At 25.4% G+C, this 19,539-nt stretch overlaps 3 protein-coding genes across 3 annotated transcripts; 1 reads left to right on the top strand and 2 right to left on the bottom strand.

The window, feature by feature from the left end:
• Window positions 1-1,988: 1,988 nt before the first annotated feature.
• On the bottom strand, window positions 1,989-5,653 carry LOC112684334. Its single transcript, XM_025555792.1, has 3 exons — window positions 5,444-5,653; window positions 2,899-3,059; window positions 1,989-2,419 (listed from the first exon to the last, which is right to left on the bottom strand). Exons 2-3 carry the CDS (start codon window positions 2,924-2,926, stop codon window positions 1,989-1,991), a joined length of 459 nt encoding a protein of 152 aa, XP_025411577.1. The 5' UTR covers window positions 2,927-3,059; window positions 5,444-5,653.
• A 1,213-nt stretch (window positions 5,654-6,866) lies between these two features.
• LOC112684331 (autophagy protein 5) lies at window positions 6,867-12,469 on the top strand. Its single transcript, XM_025555789.1, has 6 exons — window positions 6,867-7,022; window positions 8,848-8,933; window positions 11,675-11,800; window positions 11,860-11,984; window positions 12,041-12,241; window positions 12,301-12,469. Exons 1-6 carry the CDS (start codon window positions 6,867-6,869, stop codon window positions 12,405-12,407), a joined length of 801 nt encoding a protein of 266 aa, XP_025411574.1. The 3' UTR covers window positions 12,408-12,469.
• On the bottom strand, window positions 12,445-17,178 carry LOC112684330 (surfeit locus protein 6 homolog). The gene is made up of 4 exons (XM_025555788.1): window positions 16,959-17,178; window positions 14,364-14,399; window positions 14,224-14,301; window positions 12,445-13,116 (listed from the first exon to the last, which is right to left on the bottom strand). The coding sequence occupies exons 1-4, from the start codon at window positions 17,077-17,079 to the stop codon at window positions 12,503-12,505; spliced, it is 849 nt and encodes a 282-aa protein (XP_025411573.1). The 5' UTR covers window positions 17,080-17,178; the 3' UTR covers window positions 12,445-12,502.
• Window positions 17,179-19,539: the final 2,361 nt, after the last annotated feature.

The following is a 19,539-nucleotide window of genomic DNA, read 5'->3' as shown; positions in this document are numbered from 1 at the left end:
ATTACATTTCTCTACACAAATAAAATTAAAAAAATCAGGCATGATTGCTGCTTCAAAAGTTCTGAATTAAATTACAAAATCTTCTGGAAGAGCACTTAAGTACAGAAAAGCGTACACAGAAAGCTTGTAATAAAAAAAAGAAAAAATGCATATTACTCAAGCTTTATCAATTTTTGTAGAAGCCGGTCTATCTCTGAAACAGTACTAAATAAATGCTTCAAGTGCTAAACATGTATTCCCATGTTATAGTTTATTATAAAAATACAAAAAATGCTGCTATCCTTCACCTGAATCCTACACAGTGACAAATACTTTAGCTGAAATAAACCTCCAGAATTTATTAGATCATACTGTCACACGGTTAGTAGACTATCTCAAAGACGTATTAAATACATTGAGTGCAAATGAATGTAACTCATTAGAGTTAATATTAAAGTGGGGATGTGATGGATCACAACAAACATAATTTAAGCAAAAGTTCGATAATAGTACAGACGCAGATTCTAATATATTCCAAACCTTGATAGTACCATTACGATTATTTTGCAGTACAGACACAAAACAAATTATTTGGCAAAACCCTACATTTTTTTCGCCTTGATACGGCCGACCGATCAGAACTCATTTTGTTAAGGAATCTACGGATATTATAAACAGTGAGTTTAAATATATTAAAACTAAAATTAACTCTCTAAATAACACGGTATTGGAAATTAATAAGCACATCGAAGTGAAACATACACTGACACTTACTATGGTTGACGGTAAAGTTTGTAACGCAATAAACAATACAAAATCAACTATGAGATGTTATATATGCGGAGCTACTACAAAATATTTTAAAGATTTGACAAAATCAAAATAAAGTGCAGAGATGAATGAAGATGCGCTATAATTTGGCTTATCAATTTTACATGCACCGATACGCTTTTTTTGAAAGTATACTTCATTTGGCTTACAAACTACCAGTAAAAAAAATGGCAAATAAGATCTCAAGAAGATAAAGATTTATTAAAAAAACGAAAAATTGAAATTCAAGAAGAGTTTAAAAACAAGTTGGGATTCATTGTAGATGTACCAAAAGCTGGATTTGGAAACACTAATTATCGTAATATCAGCCGAAGATTTTTTAATAACGTAGAACTTGCTGCAGAAATTACGAGAATAAGTGCAGACTTAATTTACAGATTAAATATTATTTTACAAACGATATCTAATGGGTATAAAATTGATACTCGAAAATTTAGAAACTATACCATGGACACAGCAAAGCTTTATGTTCAATTATGCCCTTAGCATCCTATGACTCCGACACTACATAAAATATAATTACATGGACCTATAATAATAAAAAAAGCCTTACTGCCAATTGGGCAATTATCAGAAGAAGCAACAGAGGCTAGAAATAAACATTTTTAGATTATACACTGTACCAAAACACTAGGTAAAATCAACAAAACTATGAGTTGAATCAATAATAAAATTATTAAAATACGGTCAATTAGCACAATTTTTAATAATACAAATTTTATTTTATTAAACTCTCAGTCGATAAATAAAATTATTGAATTAAAAAAAAATATTATAATTTTATCAATTGTATTTTATACATCTGGAAAGAATCTTACCTACATAATTCATTAAATTTACCATATATTAATTGATTCCATAGTTATATTTATTAAATTAACCAAACCAATTTTTAAAATAAAATTATATTTATTAAATTAGTACATTTAATTTAATTTAAATATGAATTTTATTTATTAAAATTAAAGTAAATTTTTTATATTATAAATGTCAATAAATAAAATCAATAATGTATTCTATGTTTTAAAATCATTATCCTTATACATTAGTGCATTATCATATAGAGTTTCTGAGGAGTAAATTATTAAAACAATGCACATTTTTACAAATCTTTATTATTTGCATTCAACAACTTAATATTTTTTATTTTTTTCAATCACCTTGAGTTGTGAAATTGTTTAATTCACTTGTATACATGGTTTATCGTATGAAGTTTTAAATTTAAAATAATATTGTTGGATAAATAACCAAAAGTTTCCAGATTCTATTGGATACTCAATGTTAAATACATGAAAAATTGAAAAACAGATTTCAATTGCTTTTATTATAATATTAATTACAAAATTAATGCTATCAAAATAAACCACGATTTGTTTAGGATTATTAATTTCTCCAACTACTAATAGACATGGTTGAATTTGTGTGGTGTTCTTTGACAAAATTTCCTCCAATCCTGCACTTGTTTTTTCAGTTATGACAAAACTGTTTTGAGATTCTCGAATAGAAAATTTTTTTAAACTAATTTTGCCACTTTCATCTCTGGTTGTTTTTTTAGCAGTTGGAATAAAAACGGAATGAAGAAGGAAGAAAATAACAGCATTTTTACAATCTAAAATCAAACAAAAATTGTAATTAAAATATATTAATAAAAATAAAGAATACATAAATATTATTCAATTTAAATAAAAAACACTCTAATAATAAACATAATATTAAAAAATAGTTTGAAATATATTTAATGTGTTTTAATGACCTGTTCGATTTTGAAAATCATCATTGGGTAAGAAGTAATTTACTAGCATTAAAGTAAAATATAATCTTGAGGTGTTGATGTATTATATCTAATTAGTATATTAATAATTTACTTTGTAAATACCGGATGATGATTTTTAAAATATAAACTGGTCGTTTTTAAAAATCAATAGTAGGCTAAGCCTTTATTTTTATTGAAATATTTTACTTGCTAATTTTGAAATTAATAAATAAAAATATATATAAATCTCATTAATTTGTGAATATCAAAAATTATGTTTTATTTATTAAATAATACATTGTTATAGGTAAATATTTTAACATTGCATTATTTACTCTCAGTTAGGTGTGGAGTTTTCAACATTTATTCTAATTGATTTTTTGAACCAGAATCTTTTATTTTTTCTTTCAGTATAGTCACCAAGATTGACTGTGACTTTTCAAAGTTTTCAATAAAATTGCAGAAAGGATACATTTTTTTTAATATCAATACCAACCTGTGAAAAATATTTTAATATTTACAAAATTAATGAATATCAAAATTATTAGTTTCTCCTTGAAGAGAAATATTATTCACTATATTTAAATTATCTAGGATATGTTTCAAACTGTTGAAATATCTAGTATCTTCCATTTTAGTAAAAATCATAATTTAAAAAATAAGACCAAAGATAATAACCAAATTAAATTAAAAAAATTATTTAATCATCTAACTAAGAGTTTCATTAAATATGTATGTATCAGCTGTACATCGTCAAAACACAGTATGTGTATTTTTCATAATTCCATATGAAAATGATTTTTGTAATGTACTTCTGGCCGCCATCTTAACTTCAAACTTATCACTTGAAACTACATAGTGTTATCAAGGAAATGCGTAAAATTCAAATTAAATCGACAAAATGGTTTTTTTAGCTTTCATTCAGCTGTAATTGTAGATACTGTGTTTTGAAATTTATTTAAGAAATTATAAAATCCTATCACATTTAATTTTAAACATAGTAAGTGTAAATAATATTTGTTAAATAAAAATGAAGGCCATTTAAGGGTGTATTTGAGAGGGTTGATGGAGCAATTTTCTCCCTCTAGATATATATTTTGTATGCAAACATTCTGAAAAATCATTAATCCTATTTTATCATTCGCCAAGAAGTGGCATAGTGAAAAATCGAGTCACTCTATAACTCCTAGAATAAAGTCTAAATACACTCCTAACTGAACTAGCAAATGTTTAAGATGTTTCATGAATGGAGTATTTTCACAATCTCGTATGACAGTTCCAAAACAATAACAAGTTAAAAAATGCTTATTTCCCACTAATTTACTTTAAATAGTATTGAATTTCTATTTAAATACTCAATTAGTAAGAAATTTCTATTTTCTACCATAACTGGAACGAGTTTATCAATAATTCTTTTTTTTTTTATTGAGATTAATTTCTCTATGTTGAGTAATTTTTTTAGGGGCATATGTTGTAATCTTTCAAGTTTTTTTTGTAAGAAGTCTAAACCCTTTGGCTCTTCATTAAAATCTGTCCAATATTAAAAAAAAATCGGTGGTAATAGTAACTGTGTTTCGAATTTTAATTTCACTATGCTTGAAATATATTTTCAGCTGAGTTCATTACAAATTCAAAACACAGTATTTACACTTCATGTACATAGGCAGTATTACGGGAGGGGCAAAGTAGGTGGCTGTCCCCCCTGCGAGTTCTTACTCACCCTATACATTTCAAATATTGGTTGGTAACCCCTCATATTACATACTTATTTAGAGTCTGCATGGTTGTAAGTAATAATATTATTATCTACAACCGTTGAAGCCATTCATGTAAATATGCTGATTAAATTTTTTGCGTCAACATTTTCAATATTATTATACTTTATTTTTGTCATTGAGAAATCATGAACCAATATTATTACTTTATTATTATCTGTATCACAAACGTTTTATATGATTTTATACTTTGATTTGACTTGATTTTTTTTGGATAATATTATTTATAACAAAAATTATGAACACAAACAAAAGAAAAAAATTTAAACTTTATACGACTTTTTTATACAAGAACCATCATAGGCAGCTCTACGAGGTGTGACAGGTGTGCCTTGGTACACCCTAATGTGAATAATGTGAATAAAAAAATCTAATAATTACAATTGAGAATATAAGTGCATACACATTAATTATAAATTTTAGTTTTTTCTAAATAATATTACAAATGTTCAGAAGAAGTCTGAAATAATAATTACGTGTATATTTTATTAATCATTATTTTACATCATTAACGAAGCCTATACTTTTAGAATTTAAATTATAACACGGTCTACATGTACGTATTTATAGCCTCCCCTTTATATTTTGAAAAAACAACCAAAAAATTACAGGGCACACTCAAATGTATCACTCTGGGTCCGCCTATGAGAACCATCACAGGTAAATTGTGGTAAGTTTTTATTTTAAATTTTAATTAAAATAATATAAATGTAGGTATTTGTAAGTGTATTATTCATTTTACAAAATAATCTTATTTCAAATAAGTTAAAATAGTTATCAAAGAAATACTTTTTTTATAGTATTGCTAGTCTAAAGATTTAGATAAAACATTGTTAATATTTTTCTCAAAGTATTTCCTGCCCCCCCTGCCAAGAGGGTCTAGTACCGCCTATGTTCATGTAGATACTGGGTTTTGTTATTGTTTTCATTATTTTTAAAAATATATTATTTAAATGTAATCAACCGATTATGTGATAAGGCAACTGTAGTGATAGTGTAATACTGATAATAATAGTGCAGATAAGAGGCGCTGTCTCTAGACGCTCGTAACCATTATAGATGGTAGTATAATATAATATTATATAAAATAAAATAAGCTACCTACCAATTCTGCTCTATCAGCCGTAGTAAACCTTAATTCACCAATTTCATTTTGGTGCCATAATTGAGTATTGCTGTATTTTACAATTAATTCATTGTCCTCGTTTAATAAAGATTAAAATTCGGTACTTTGAACTTGAGGTATGGAGAAATATGAAAGTAATAAAAATGTTATATTTTTTATTACTTTTAAACTGTACATTATAAATGACGATCGTAAGTGAATATTGTTTTTTTTTTTTTTTGTTGAATTGTGTATTGTTAAATTTATTTTACTATTAATGTATTTAACGATTTAAATTTAAATTTAGCAAAATATAAAATTATAATAAAAATGGTGTTATCGTTTTATTAATGTTATCACATTTTGATAGCTCTGAAAAAGGGGTTAAATGTAGGCTATATTATCTACGGACACAATTTTTCCTGCGAAGATCCATTCGTAAAGATTAAGCTAGTATCGATATCCACTTAATTCTTTATCAGGTATCGAAATAAGGTTGGCGGTATTTACCAAGGGCAGCAATACCTGCATCTTCCCTACTGTTAAAAAATACGGATGGGTATATAACTGTTGAATAAAACATGTACAAATAATACTATGATTTTATCGATGATTTAAGATATATCAATAACAATATTGTTCTGTGCTATAACTATCTTAAAGAGAGATCGTGTTTATAATAGCACCATAGATATCTATATTCAGGGTCGTCCCAATTTTTTTTGAGCCCAGGGGAAAATTTATTTGGGGGCTTTTCGACCATAATAATAAGATATGATAAACAAAGTATTCACTGAGAATAATAAAATTCTTGCAAACGTATTTTTCTAAACCTTAAGCAATCAAGTTCATTTAAATTAACGTACAGTATTACATATTTATATAATAGAATTGAATATTAATCATATTATTTATAATTTAATCGTTTAATGTAATCGGACAAGTCGCTACACACTCACACGCGCGCGAATTTAATCGCCGACACGCAGGGTGTAATATTACTCAGTGTGATCGAGGCTTTATTATTAATTATTTTAGACCAAGAAATTATGGGGACTCCCTAAAAAATATTACAACAATAGGGCAAAATGATCCCGTTGCCTCCCTCGCCTCTGAATGACTCTGTCTATATTATAAAATATTGTCATAGAATATAATATATTTCTATGATATTATATAATATAGGTGTATATAGATCTACGAATAGCACAGAATTCTGTGATAACGTTCTTCAGCCGTGGTTATTTGAAATTTGTATTGTTTGTTCTGAGATAACGCTTTGATAACGTAATACATGGATTTGTTGAATGATGACAAAATGTCACTTGTTCCCGGATAGGGAAATATTGGAAACGTACAACGGTGTAGTTTCGTGAAATCGATTACGTTTCAATTGGATGGTTTGTTTATATTATTGTTCTCGATGGCAAACGACACAGAAATTCTTAGCTATCTGTGGAATGGAAAATTAGCAGTATGCTTTCAATTAGACGAACAAGAAATCCATGGTATTCAAAATCCCGAGCCGTTTTATTTGATGGTACCTAGAATGAGTTATTTTCCATTGGTCTGTGATAAAGTAAGATTTTGAAATTTGTTATTTTTGATTTTAATGTATTATATATATTATACATTTAATGTAACTGAAAGTGCTATCTAATCATCTGAATCTAATCAGAAATTCCATTTGACATTTGATACTATGATTTGCTTATTTTATATGTGACATATGTTACAGTTATTGAATTATATTCTATGCCTATCATACCAATCAATCTAATGATAGTTACAGTAAATAATTTTAAAAGAAATTTTTAATATTCCATTTGGGTTGTTGAAGATTTACTTTTAACACTTAATTTTTTTTTTTTCATGAATTTTACATATTTTGATTATAAAATAAATGGGATGTATTCAATTTATGTAGCCTTAAAACTACATAGTTTATTAAAATTAATACTTAAACGATCAACCCAAAATGAGTAGTACCAAAAAGTTATTACTGTTGAACAACACCTAGAAAAACCTACAGAGGAAGAAGTTGAATTTGCGATAAATATGTTTGAGAATGACAATGTATCGAGGGAAGATTAAATGGCCAGAAAATTGTAAAAAAAGGAGAAAACTCTTAATTATTAAATAAAAACAATTGTCTAATAAAATATGGAGACAATACTATCAGCATGGAACATTTCACTATTGTGTCTAATATATAAAAAAAGAGATGCTACGGACTAATAGAATTATAGTAAAATCTCACTTTTCAATATATCATGCAAAATTCTATTAGATGTAAAACTAAATAGTGTAAAACCATATGTAAATGGGATAATAGGAGATTACCAAGTGGAGTTCACATAAAACAAATTATTAGTGAACTTCATGCAAGTTTATGAACCATTAAGAAAAGTAGTCTTTGGCAGATGATTATTGAACTTTGATTACCGACAAAACTTGTGAGATTAGTGAAGACATGTATTCAAAACTCTTAATGTAAAATAAAATTTAACTCAGTAATGTTAAAGGATTTTACAGTAGAAACCAATTTGAGACAAGGGGATGCATTGTTTCCCATATTCATTTATTGCCCTGGAATGAGTAGTAGGAAAAGTGCTAAAATAATCCATAGGTTTAATATTGAAAAATAAAATAACAAAATATAACATTAGACATCTATGCAGACGATAAAATAATGGGTGAAACAGAAGATCAACTAAGAAACATGGCAAAATACTAATAGATGAAGGAAAAATGATAGAGCTAAATATCAAGAGAAAAAAACTAAATACTTGGTTCTAACACAGAAACAGTATCATAAAAATTAAATTTTATTCGAAGATATAACACTTGAAAGAGTACCTAACTTTAAATATGTAAGTGTAAATTTGAATGAAAAAGCAAATAGTCATGGGAAAACCAGTTGTAGAATAATAGTAAGAAATAAGTGTTTGTCCTATTTATACATGATACCTCTGTTCAAATTAAAATTACTATCAAAGAGAAATCAGTCTTGTCAAAACCTTGGTGAGATCTTTTGTATTATATGCAAGTGGAGCATAGGTGTCGAAGAAGATAAAATAAAACAATAATAATAAATAATAATTAAATTCAATAAAAATAATTTGTTAAAAAGTTTCACTGAAACCAAAAAATACGTATTTTATTTATTTTATTCTAACTTACTTTATTTAATTTTGAATTTTAGAACATAAACTTACTTTTAGTGCAGGCTGCAACATTTTGTTAAAGGGACCTTGTGATGAGAAGTACTGATCTAAAAAGTATATTATATTATTATGATGATAATTAGTATAACGAAAGAAGTACCTATTTTTAGTTTTAATTTCATAATTAGTCTTTATTTTATAAATTCATTTATAATTAACTTAAATTATATCTTCAAGGTAAAAAAACATTTTGTGAAGCATGTAGATCCTGAAAAACAAGAAATGGAAATGTGGTTAGAATTTAAGAATGTTCCATTAAAATGGTAAGCTTTTAAATAGCTATATGAGATTAATTATATTTTTATAATTAAAATTTTATTGATTTATTTAGTCAGTGTTTCAAAGAAATATAAATATACTAAAAAATATTATATTATTTATTATATAATGATATTAATAATAATAACAATCTACCAACATGTAAAATGGTAATTTTTGAACTTATTTATCCAAATTGGTATTTATACTCATGTAATTAATCTTATTACTTCATGTTATAACACTAATATATAATACATTTTTTTCTGATTTAAAAAAAAACCTAATAAAAAAATATAATAGTAAATAAAAATATGAAGCTTTTCAATCATATCACATTAATGAGTATATCATTTTTCTATAATTTTTAATTACAAAATCAAATCTTGATAGTTTATTTTTATTTTTTTGCTATACATAAAATAAGTAGGTACACAATTGTTTTAAATAAAATTATTTTCTTTTATTTTTCTTTTAATAATACAAGTGTATAAAAAAAATCTGTAATAATTGTAATTCCTCATAGAAGCTGGTAACCAAACTATAATGCAATAAATATTAGTTTTATTGCAGTATACACTAATGTAGTTTGATTTCATCATATTATAATTTTATGTACAAAATATTGATATCAAAGATCATGGCAAAATATATCATGAGTAGATTGTTAAAAATATTATGAATATGAATTTATAGAATGATAAAAAAAAAAAAAATATTCTCAATAGTTAATAAATAATAAGAAAATTTTCATATTATTATTCATTTAATAAACTAAATAGATTAAATTTAGTATAAGCTATAAATATTAAAGAACAACAATATGTGTTTATGTATGTATTTTATAATACATTGTTATTCCATGTACAATATATAAAATTAGAATAAACACAAATAAACTACTCTATATAGGTAGGTAAAGGCTGTATCTAGAAATTTTTTTCGGGAGGGGTCCAAAATATATTGTAATTTTATTGAATTTAGATTTTAACTTTTGATATTTGATTAAAAATAAGACAGAAAAAGATTTAATCTTTTTTTATTAAAATTAATATCATATTTGCATATGATATTATGATATAAAATTAAAATCAGCCAATGATTAATTGGAGCTTAAGTCATTTTTGACTGAAAATATTTATGGTATTATTAAAAATATATAAGTATTTTTAGTATTTGTATAAATATTGAAGAAATTTTGGCGTGGGTCCAGATACCCCGGACCCCTCCAGATACGGCCTTGGGTAGAAAAAAAGATATTGAAGTTAAAGAAAATATAGGTTGTTCCATTTATACGTTACGGATAAATTTCAAAAATGGGTAGTTTACACATTACCCGGGTAATGTACACCTTATTCATATGAATAGTATAATGTGTACATTATCCAGTGTGCTATAAGGTTAATTTAAAAAAAAATTATTAAGTATCTAAATTATGTATTAAGTTATTATTTTATAATAAAAAATTTAAAAAATTAAATATAGTTATTTATTGGAACAGTTTGAGACATTTTGAGTTGCAAAATATCTCCCCAGATTTACATTTATTCCTATATTTATTTGTTAAGTGATTATTTTCACACAAACGTTTTTTAAAACTTTGACCACCGATAAAAAATTGTGCATTAGCTATTTCACATAAAGATGTTTTTGTAACCGACACTTATAAAATATTTATAAAAGTTTCATGATGATTTATTTGTTTTTATTCATTTTTCTTATTTCAGATAGTATTTTATAACATTTTGATTTCAATAAATTTATCGAATTTTCATTCATTTCATTAATTTAATTATTATAATTTTCATATAATTTATCTTTTTATGAAGACAAGTTTTTTTTTAAAAAAAATTAATTATCAAACATTAATAAACTGAACAAGTGAACTCGAAAACCAATAGCACCGTCTGTAGTTTAAAATTATTATACAATATCAATGCACACAATTTATCCTCATTTCGGTACAACTTATATTTTATCGTTATATTATCTACAATTCATATTTTGTCGTATTTTATGAAAACACTTGTCCACTCAAAGGTAGATAATGTTCAAATTACCCGGTTAATGTACCTACAAAATAAATGTTTTACAAATATGTTTACTTTATCCAATAAGTATGGGTAGTGTTCACATTACTCGGATGATGTGTACATTACCCGATTTTCTTACTCTACCCGTAACATATATATATATATATTATTCAGAATATTTAAAAATTGACTATTGAAAAGACCGAAACCATTAATGATGAGTTAAATTGGCCGAAAATAAAATACCATATATTAGTAGAATATCAAGTACCAATTAGTAAAATTGTATTCTTGACTGAATATTAATAGAATAGCAGAATATAAATTGATCTCAAAATATTGGTTGAATAGGGCAGATTCCGAATAACTACCAAATAATCAGTCCATCTCTATTAAAGAGTCTATCTTGTCTTTGAAGCCTCTCTTTTCAGTGTGACTCCACATTCTATATTGAAGTAAAATAATATAAAGTAAATATATATAATTTATATTGATTTATAAATTATAAACAAAATCAAGTGATTACCATTGATTTATATTACTATTATGATACTACAACATAATACTAAATAATATTTATAATCAATATTACATATTTATACTATACAAATAACAGTAAATTTATGTAATTAGATCATTTATTCATATAATTGATTAATAAATTACATTAATAACATATTTGTACTTATAGAATATAATTTTCAACTGTGCAGGAATAATCCTATCGGTGTTCTTTATGATCTCTTTACAACTAATGATAATCAAGTTGATTTACCTTGGCAAATAACTATTCATTTTGATAATTTTCCTGAAGATCAACTTATCAGATGTTCATGCCGGTAAAAAAAAAAAAAAATGATTTAAAAATGAAAGACAATTACTTTATACATTTCTGTAGAGAAGCTGTAGAATCAAATTTTATGTCATCAATGAAAGAAGCTGATATGTTAAAACATAGAAGTCAAGTATTTTCAACTATGCAACGACATCAACACAATCAATTGTGGAATGGACTACTTAATGGTAAGTAAATTTGCTTTGTTATTTCAATATAGTATTATAATAATATTATATTTTAGATAAATTTGATCAATTTTGGTCAGAAAATAAAAAGTTAATGGAACCAACTGAAGGCAATTATTTTAAATATATACCTGTGCATTTTTATCAATCAGGTTCTTCAGTTATGACCCAGACATTAGTTAAATCGGTTTCAGATGATGGAAACCAAATAACTTTAGGGGAATTAATAAAATTGAAGTACCCATTATTGGATAGTCGTAAGTTTATCAATCATAAATTATACTTTTTATAAAAAATAATGTTTAATTATTTTCAGCTAAAATCTTTACACATGGAATATGTATTCCCAAAGAAACACCAATTCAATGGATGAGTGAACACTTGAGTTACCCAGATAATTTTTTACACTTATTTGTTGTCTAATATATAAAATATATTTGTAAAAAAAAAAAGAATGAAATAATACAAAAAGTTTATAATTTCGATATAATATTACCATTTTTAAATACAATTTTCTTTTAATTAACTCCTGGTACAAAACGTCCTTTTTTTATGGCTTTCTTTTTTGTTTTTTCTTTTTTTTCTTGTTTCTTTTTCAATAAATTATTTGTACGTTTATCTTGTTTTTCTTTCTTTGTCTTTTCTAAAATATCTTTTCTTTCATCCCATTTATTTTTGCTGACTTTTTTTTGTCTTTCTTTTCTGGCAATGGTTTTCTTCAATAATTCTACATTATCTTTAACTTTTATCCCTTCAGCTTTAGCTAAAATATTTTTCCATGCATCATGTTCTTTCAATTCTTTAGCTTTAGTTACTTCACCAGATCTTTCCATTTCTTCATACAATTGTTGTTTTGATTTGATTTCATCTAATGCTATTTTTGCATTTGAGCTGGTTGGAGGTAGTGTCTTTGTTGTTTCTTCTCCTAAGAAATTTATTCGATTGAAAACTAATTTAGCTTTACTGTTTGTTCCATTTACTTTTGATGGTTTTTCATTTGACATTTCAATATTTTCATTAGGTTTTTTTTCACCTTTAGTTTTCTCATTTTTCTCATTAATCTTTTTTTTTCTCTTGATTTTATTTTGAAGTTTGTTTTTAATTATTTTTCCTTTGTATGAATATTTCTTTTCTGAAAAAATAAATAATTATAAAACAAAAAAAAAAATTGTATAATACATGGTACTATTAAAATATTAAAGAACTTATATTTGTTTTTAAATATAACTGAAAAACTATTACTAGTAATACCTTAAAATGTCTACAAAAAAAAAAATGGGAAAATTTTTATAAAATAGCTACTGCACTAGGAATCAAAATTTAAATTGTTAGATAGAATATCTTAATTAATAATATAATGTCTTTAGGTTTAATCATTTTCAATTGAATTTGTCAACTGATGGACACCAGGATAGGATGCTGACAATTCATCAAGTTCTATTTAAATAAAGTTCATAATTAATAGTTTAAATGAGATTATAATGATTGATTTGTTATTTGTAAGACACTAAATGTGACTAAGGTCTAGCAGTAATTAGGTTATGATGATTAAACATAGTCATTAACTAAAATCATTATTTAAGAGATAGGCTATGTTTGGCTAAAAAAAGAAAAAAAACACTGAGGCAATTTTAATAAAACATACAAAAAAAGATACAAAAGTATTTTATTTATTTAAAGATTATGATAACATATTAAGATAGAGGTGTATTCACATGGTTGTTTCATTCTCACAAAGTTGTAAAATAGCAAATTTGCGTTCAGTAGAACTAATTTTATGTTGTTAGCTTTAATTTTAAAGTAAGCTGAACTATCATCAAACTAATGTAAACATTTGTGTATTATTGTAAGTTTTTTTTACAATATTTTAATTTTTAAAAAGTTATAAATCACAATTCAAATATCTTAATCCCTTACAAGAAGAAATAGATAATGTAATCTCTTTTAATTTGATAATAGGTCATTTTATTTTAATATTAAAACTAATAATACATACATACAATTAGTTTTATCAGACAGAAATTTGTATGCTTTACATTTGTGAGACAAGAACATCACATACAAGTGTAGGAAATGTGAAGTGTAGGATCCTATTAACAAAATTTAAAAAAAGTAATTTAGCTAGAAAAAAGTAGTTACAGCTGAAGTAAATCACTTATAGTATAAAAATTATTTAAAATAACTTCAGAATATTTGTATTTTAATAATAAATTAAAATTATGTAAAATTATATTTTTACCTCTTATTGCAGCCAGTCTTGAATGCAATTCATCTATACTTTGAGCTCTATGAATCTCATTACTAGCTAATATTGGTTCTGAAAAATGTAATTGTTTAAAGTTACTAAAAATAAAAGAAGAGAGTATTGAATAAACTTACTTCTAACTTTTTCATTGTTATCACTGTCTTCTGATTCTGAAAACCAATGAAAATTAAATTAATAGAAGTAAATAAAAAATATAATGTGATATTTCACATATTTTTAATAAAATTATAATAAATAAAAATAAGAAAACTATAAAAATATAAGTCAAAATACCATATTTTTATAAAATAATATGAATTTTGAACACCCAATCATATGAAATAAATTATACTTAAAAAATGTATTTTTTTAAATTTAATATTTATAATAAATATATAAATATATTTTACCCTTGTTAGTCATAAAAACCAAATTAATAACAGTAATTGCCATTTTAGCTTTCATATTATTAAATAACTTTTATTTCAATTTAAAGTTTGAGAAAAATATTTCTTTGAACATTTAAAGATTATCTATAACATAAGATAAAAATATTGATGAACCAATAAATCTTTGATGTGCGGTCAAAAGGAGTTAAGTCATTTTTTGTTAAAAATCATGTTTTAACTTCTTTATATTTGAAAAGATTTTTGATACAAACCAGTTATGTCACCATTTAATCTGGTTGCTATGAATTAAAGATATGTTTCAAATTTTAATTTTTATTAAGATCTTAAAGAGTTATATCAATTTATATCGCTCTGATTTATAAATAAAATACAATTTTAAGATATTATTGGATTAAGTCAACTTAAATAATTTAAATTTAAACATAATCAATTTCATTTTAAAATCAATTGGGGTTAAGTCATTTAAAATAGATATTATAAGTTCCTTGATCAAAAAAGATAATATTACTTTTACACCATGTTAAACTATAATCTTATTATCAGGGGCCGATCTAGGGGAGGGTTCAGGGGGTCAGCTGACCCACAATTAATATTTGTTGACAAAATTGGCTTCTTGGAATTTTTTTTGTCTTTTTAGACCTTGATTTGGGCTCTCGGACAGTTGGCCCATCAGAGTTACTTGAAAAATGAATGCCATGTATATTCAAAATTTAAAATTTTTCAATTCATAATTCATGTTTTATTCCGTATGTTTGTTGCACTGATAAAATTAGATTATATTTATTAATTGTTAAAAAGTCATTATTGGTGGTATCACTAATTCTAAAATGTAATATAAATATACTCATACACTTTTATGAGCATATTGTGTTTTATTTTTTTACAAGGTATTCATTTCTAATTCAGTTTCATCCCTAATAAATGGCCGCTTGAAATGGCTTGACCCACAGTTCCCTGACTCTGGATCCGCCCTTGCTTATTATAGAATCTTTATCATACATTTGACTATATTTTTATAGACTGAAATTTTTTGTATCCCATGGCCATAATAATAGATTATAAACCATACATGTAAACAAGCACTTGTTAATTTAATTAAATAATTAGAAATTACTTAGAAATATTTCAATAAACAGTTTAAATTAGTTTGAGTATTTTATTTGGAATATTCCTAGACATTATCACCTTTACGGTTGAACAGACTGCACGCAACAATATTATGTTGCTAAAATTAAATGGTTTTTATTAAAAAGTTATTACTATTTTTTATAATACAGTAATAATTAATAATACTGTTTAAATAATACAGCTGTTATTTTATGTAGTTAAATATGTTTACTAAGAAGTTAATACTATTTTTTTAATACAGTTATTTAGTATTGTTAAGTTTAATTAATATACAGTTATTATTTTTTGTTTTCAAATATTTTTTGTAAGAAGTTGTTATTATTTTTTATAATACAGTAATAATACTGTTAAAATGTAAATAATTCAGTGTAATACAAATTATAATAAAAATATTTGATGTTATTCAACTAATAATAAAAATAATGATAATAAATTGTGTTTTTTTTTTTTCATCTAAATGAAACATATTATTCTTTCCTCTTCTGAATCTCTAAAAAGGAATCTAAAATTAATGTCTTACTACTTTTACATACCCATCTTCATTAAAATTGCTATTTAAGAACAAACTTTATATTTCTTATTATTTAATTTTTTCTTTACATTGAAATAACGAGTAACTTAAGACTTACATTTTTTTTTTAAATATGATCATAAGGAGTTAAGTTTGATCAAAATGATATAAGTTAATTTTCTAAAAAGTGAGTTTGAGTGAAGTACACAAAAAGTATAACAAATCTAATTTTTTCATAACTTTGAAATCAAAACTTACAATTTAAAGTATATATTAGTTTGGAATGGGTATAACAAAGTTGATGTAATAAATATGATTTAGGAAAAAATTTTAAACTTTTAATAAAGCCTACTGAAAAATCATAGTTTTTGACTTAACACCTTTTGACCGCGCACCAAAGAAATATTACTTCATATACACTAAATAATATTTATATATTATATACATTTTATGGTTGATTCTATAAAAATAAATTATAAAAATTTATTAATAAATACTGTACATAGTTAACATAATAATCTTTAGAAAATAATAAGCAGATGCCTAAAGTATAATTGGGAAATACAAATTTGTGATTAGTATTAAGAAAAGTTGTAATCAAAAAAATGTGAATTCCAGAAATTTTTTTATAATTATTCAAATTAATTTGATTGAAAATGCACATGTTTGTACTAATGTACCTGAATCTTCGACACGCACAGGCAGTTTCACTTGGTTTAACAAGTTGTTGACAAAATTGAATTCTCTATTAAAGAGATTCTTAACATCGTCTTGTTTTAATGATGTCATTCTTAAATGCATTAATAAAACGATTGTTCGAAACACGTAATAGAGTTTATATTATTATTTAGTTATTTTAAAAGAAAAACACATTTTCATATGCATTTGTTATCATTTGTTACTATCACCACTGCCAACAACAGAATACTAAAAAAAAATATATATTTACCGTGTTACACTGTTCGCTGTATAACATAGAGTAAGAATACAAGTACAAGCACAACCATTGGTGGATTTTGTGGGGGAGATTGTTCCTGGGTCTCGATCCCCTAGAACAGGGATGGGCAACTCGAAGTTACTAGAGGGCCAATTTTTAGAAAATTTAAATCTAGCGGGCCAGTTCTAGAAAAAAAAAGGTCATTCAAAATATGAATATTTATTAGCATTTATATATATGGAAATAATAAATTCAACCCACACGATAGCATAATCCGAATGGTACGAAGAAACTGATATAGTTAAATAGTTTGTTAACAGCTATGGTTGAAAGCCGTACTTATACATTCATATGACATTTAGACATTTAACGATGTTTACTAGATAACAATTATTATATTGATAAGTTAGAGCATAGACGATAACCTTTAAAATTGTATGATGTAATTTTAAAATATATTACGGGCCAGATAAAAAAGGCTCACGGACCGGATGCGGCCCGCGGGCTGCCAGTTGCCCACCCCTACTCTAGAAGAAAAAAAGTACATAAGTCAAAAATGACTTGCTGTGAAGGTACAGGGCAAGAGAACATGAAATTATATCGTGCAGTTGTAATATTTATTTAATAAATAATTGTTGTATATTAAATATAATAATATAATATATAATAAAATAATGTATAATGCCACAAATGTGTTTCATTAGCATGTGAATCCGAATAACTAATTTTTATTTTGCATTTCTTGGTGTTTATTATATTTTAAGTAATTTTTTGACATTTTCCCACATTTTTACTGATTTTACACTACTTCACTCAGTGGCGCATTTAATATATACGCGCCCTGGTGCAAAATAATTTTTCCGTCCTTTTCCCTTAACAAAAAAAAAATATATATATAAATAAATTCAAAATTAAGCAATAAAAAAATTAATTTTATGAAAAATTATAAATCAGTTGTTTAACAATATAATTTATTAGATAATTTTATAAATACTAGTATTTATAATCAATGGCAATACATAACCTAACGTTAACCTAATTTTTTTTTTTCAAAGTGAATATTCCTTTCTTAAAATATATATAAATATTAAATATAGAAAACGGAATTAACACTTATTATAAGCACAATGATTTTGCAGTCACAAAATTTATTAAATAACAACAGAACAAATAACCTCAAATTGTATAAGAATTTACGCGGAGACACCGAGTGATAACGTATTAATGTACAATAATTTATCTAACCTTCGTTCAATAATCAATCAATAAACAGACCCATACGATAACATTATAAAAATAGAATTATTGTTTACATAAAAACATGAAATATATAGTTACCGTGATGTAATCTACGAAACATATTTTACAACGTATTTATTTCACATAGAGGGTTCCATTTAACCGTTCGGTTTTTCGAAATATAAACAATTTTTAAAAATATATGTTTCGCAAAGACCTTCCTGTAATAGTTTTAGAACATTACATTGTAGGTACCTAAAGTTACCATGAAACTTAAAAGTTTATGTTTCTGGAAAATTTGTAACAGTTCCTTAAGCCGCGTATATACGAGCGCGCCGAACCTGTAATGTAATGTTGCACGCGCGGCGAGAAGTAATTTTTAATTCACAACAAACACGCGCTGCGCAAACGATCCACTGTCAACGAGCGCAGTTTGCCGCGAACATTTTCATGCATAGTTCAGACGTTCGGAGTCGTACCGTGACTGACCATAATCGTTTTAATTAAGTAATTTTAAATTTAATTATTTGAATATAAAAAATGGAGGCTGAAGAAGCTTTACTAGTTTGTAGTGCAGCAATAGTTGTTTTGGGAAATGCTGTACCTTTTCCTGTGCCTGTTGTCTTCTTTGATTTAGATTTTTCCCTTCTATATAACGATAGTAAACTTACGATCTTGTCACGACATTCATTTTCAGGGACACCAATCTCCGATGAAATGTCGGCCCATGCATCCGATTTCATATTTTTTTTATAGTAGTTCAGGTCACTAGGGTTCCATAGTACTGGAAATGCCTTATATACCTCAATCAACCTTAGACACTTTTCTTGTGACCACTCCATTATTTATTCAAAAATGCAAATATACAAAACTTACAAGTACACAAATACGAGTACTAGTAATAAATAGGTTACGACAGTGTACTAGTGTCAAATCACGTTGTCAAAGCGGTATGCGCGTTTCAACGATGATAAAAATAATATAAACACGTCCACACTGCGCCGAACATTTCCTTTGTGTTCGTCGGAAAAACCGACAAAAATTGGTTCTCTCCGCGCGGTTGCAGTAACATCGCGCGCGTGTTT

The sequence above is a fragment of the Sipha flava genome, unplaced genomic scaffold (genome assembly GCF_003268045.1).
Source record: "Sipha flava isolate LNK unplaced genomic scaffold, YSA_version1 249_pilon_pilon, whole genome shotgun sequence".
NCBI classification, from domain to species: domain Eukaryota; kingdom Metazoa; phylum Arthropoda; class Insecta; order Hemiptera; family Aphididae; genus Sipha; species Sipha flava.
The sequence above is the reverse complement of the archived record's forward strand: the minus strand, read 5'-3'. Positions and strand labels throughout refer to the sequence as shown.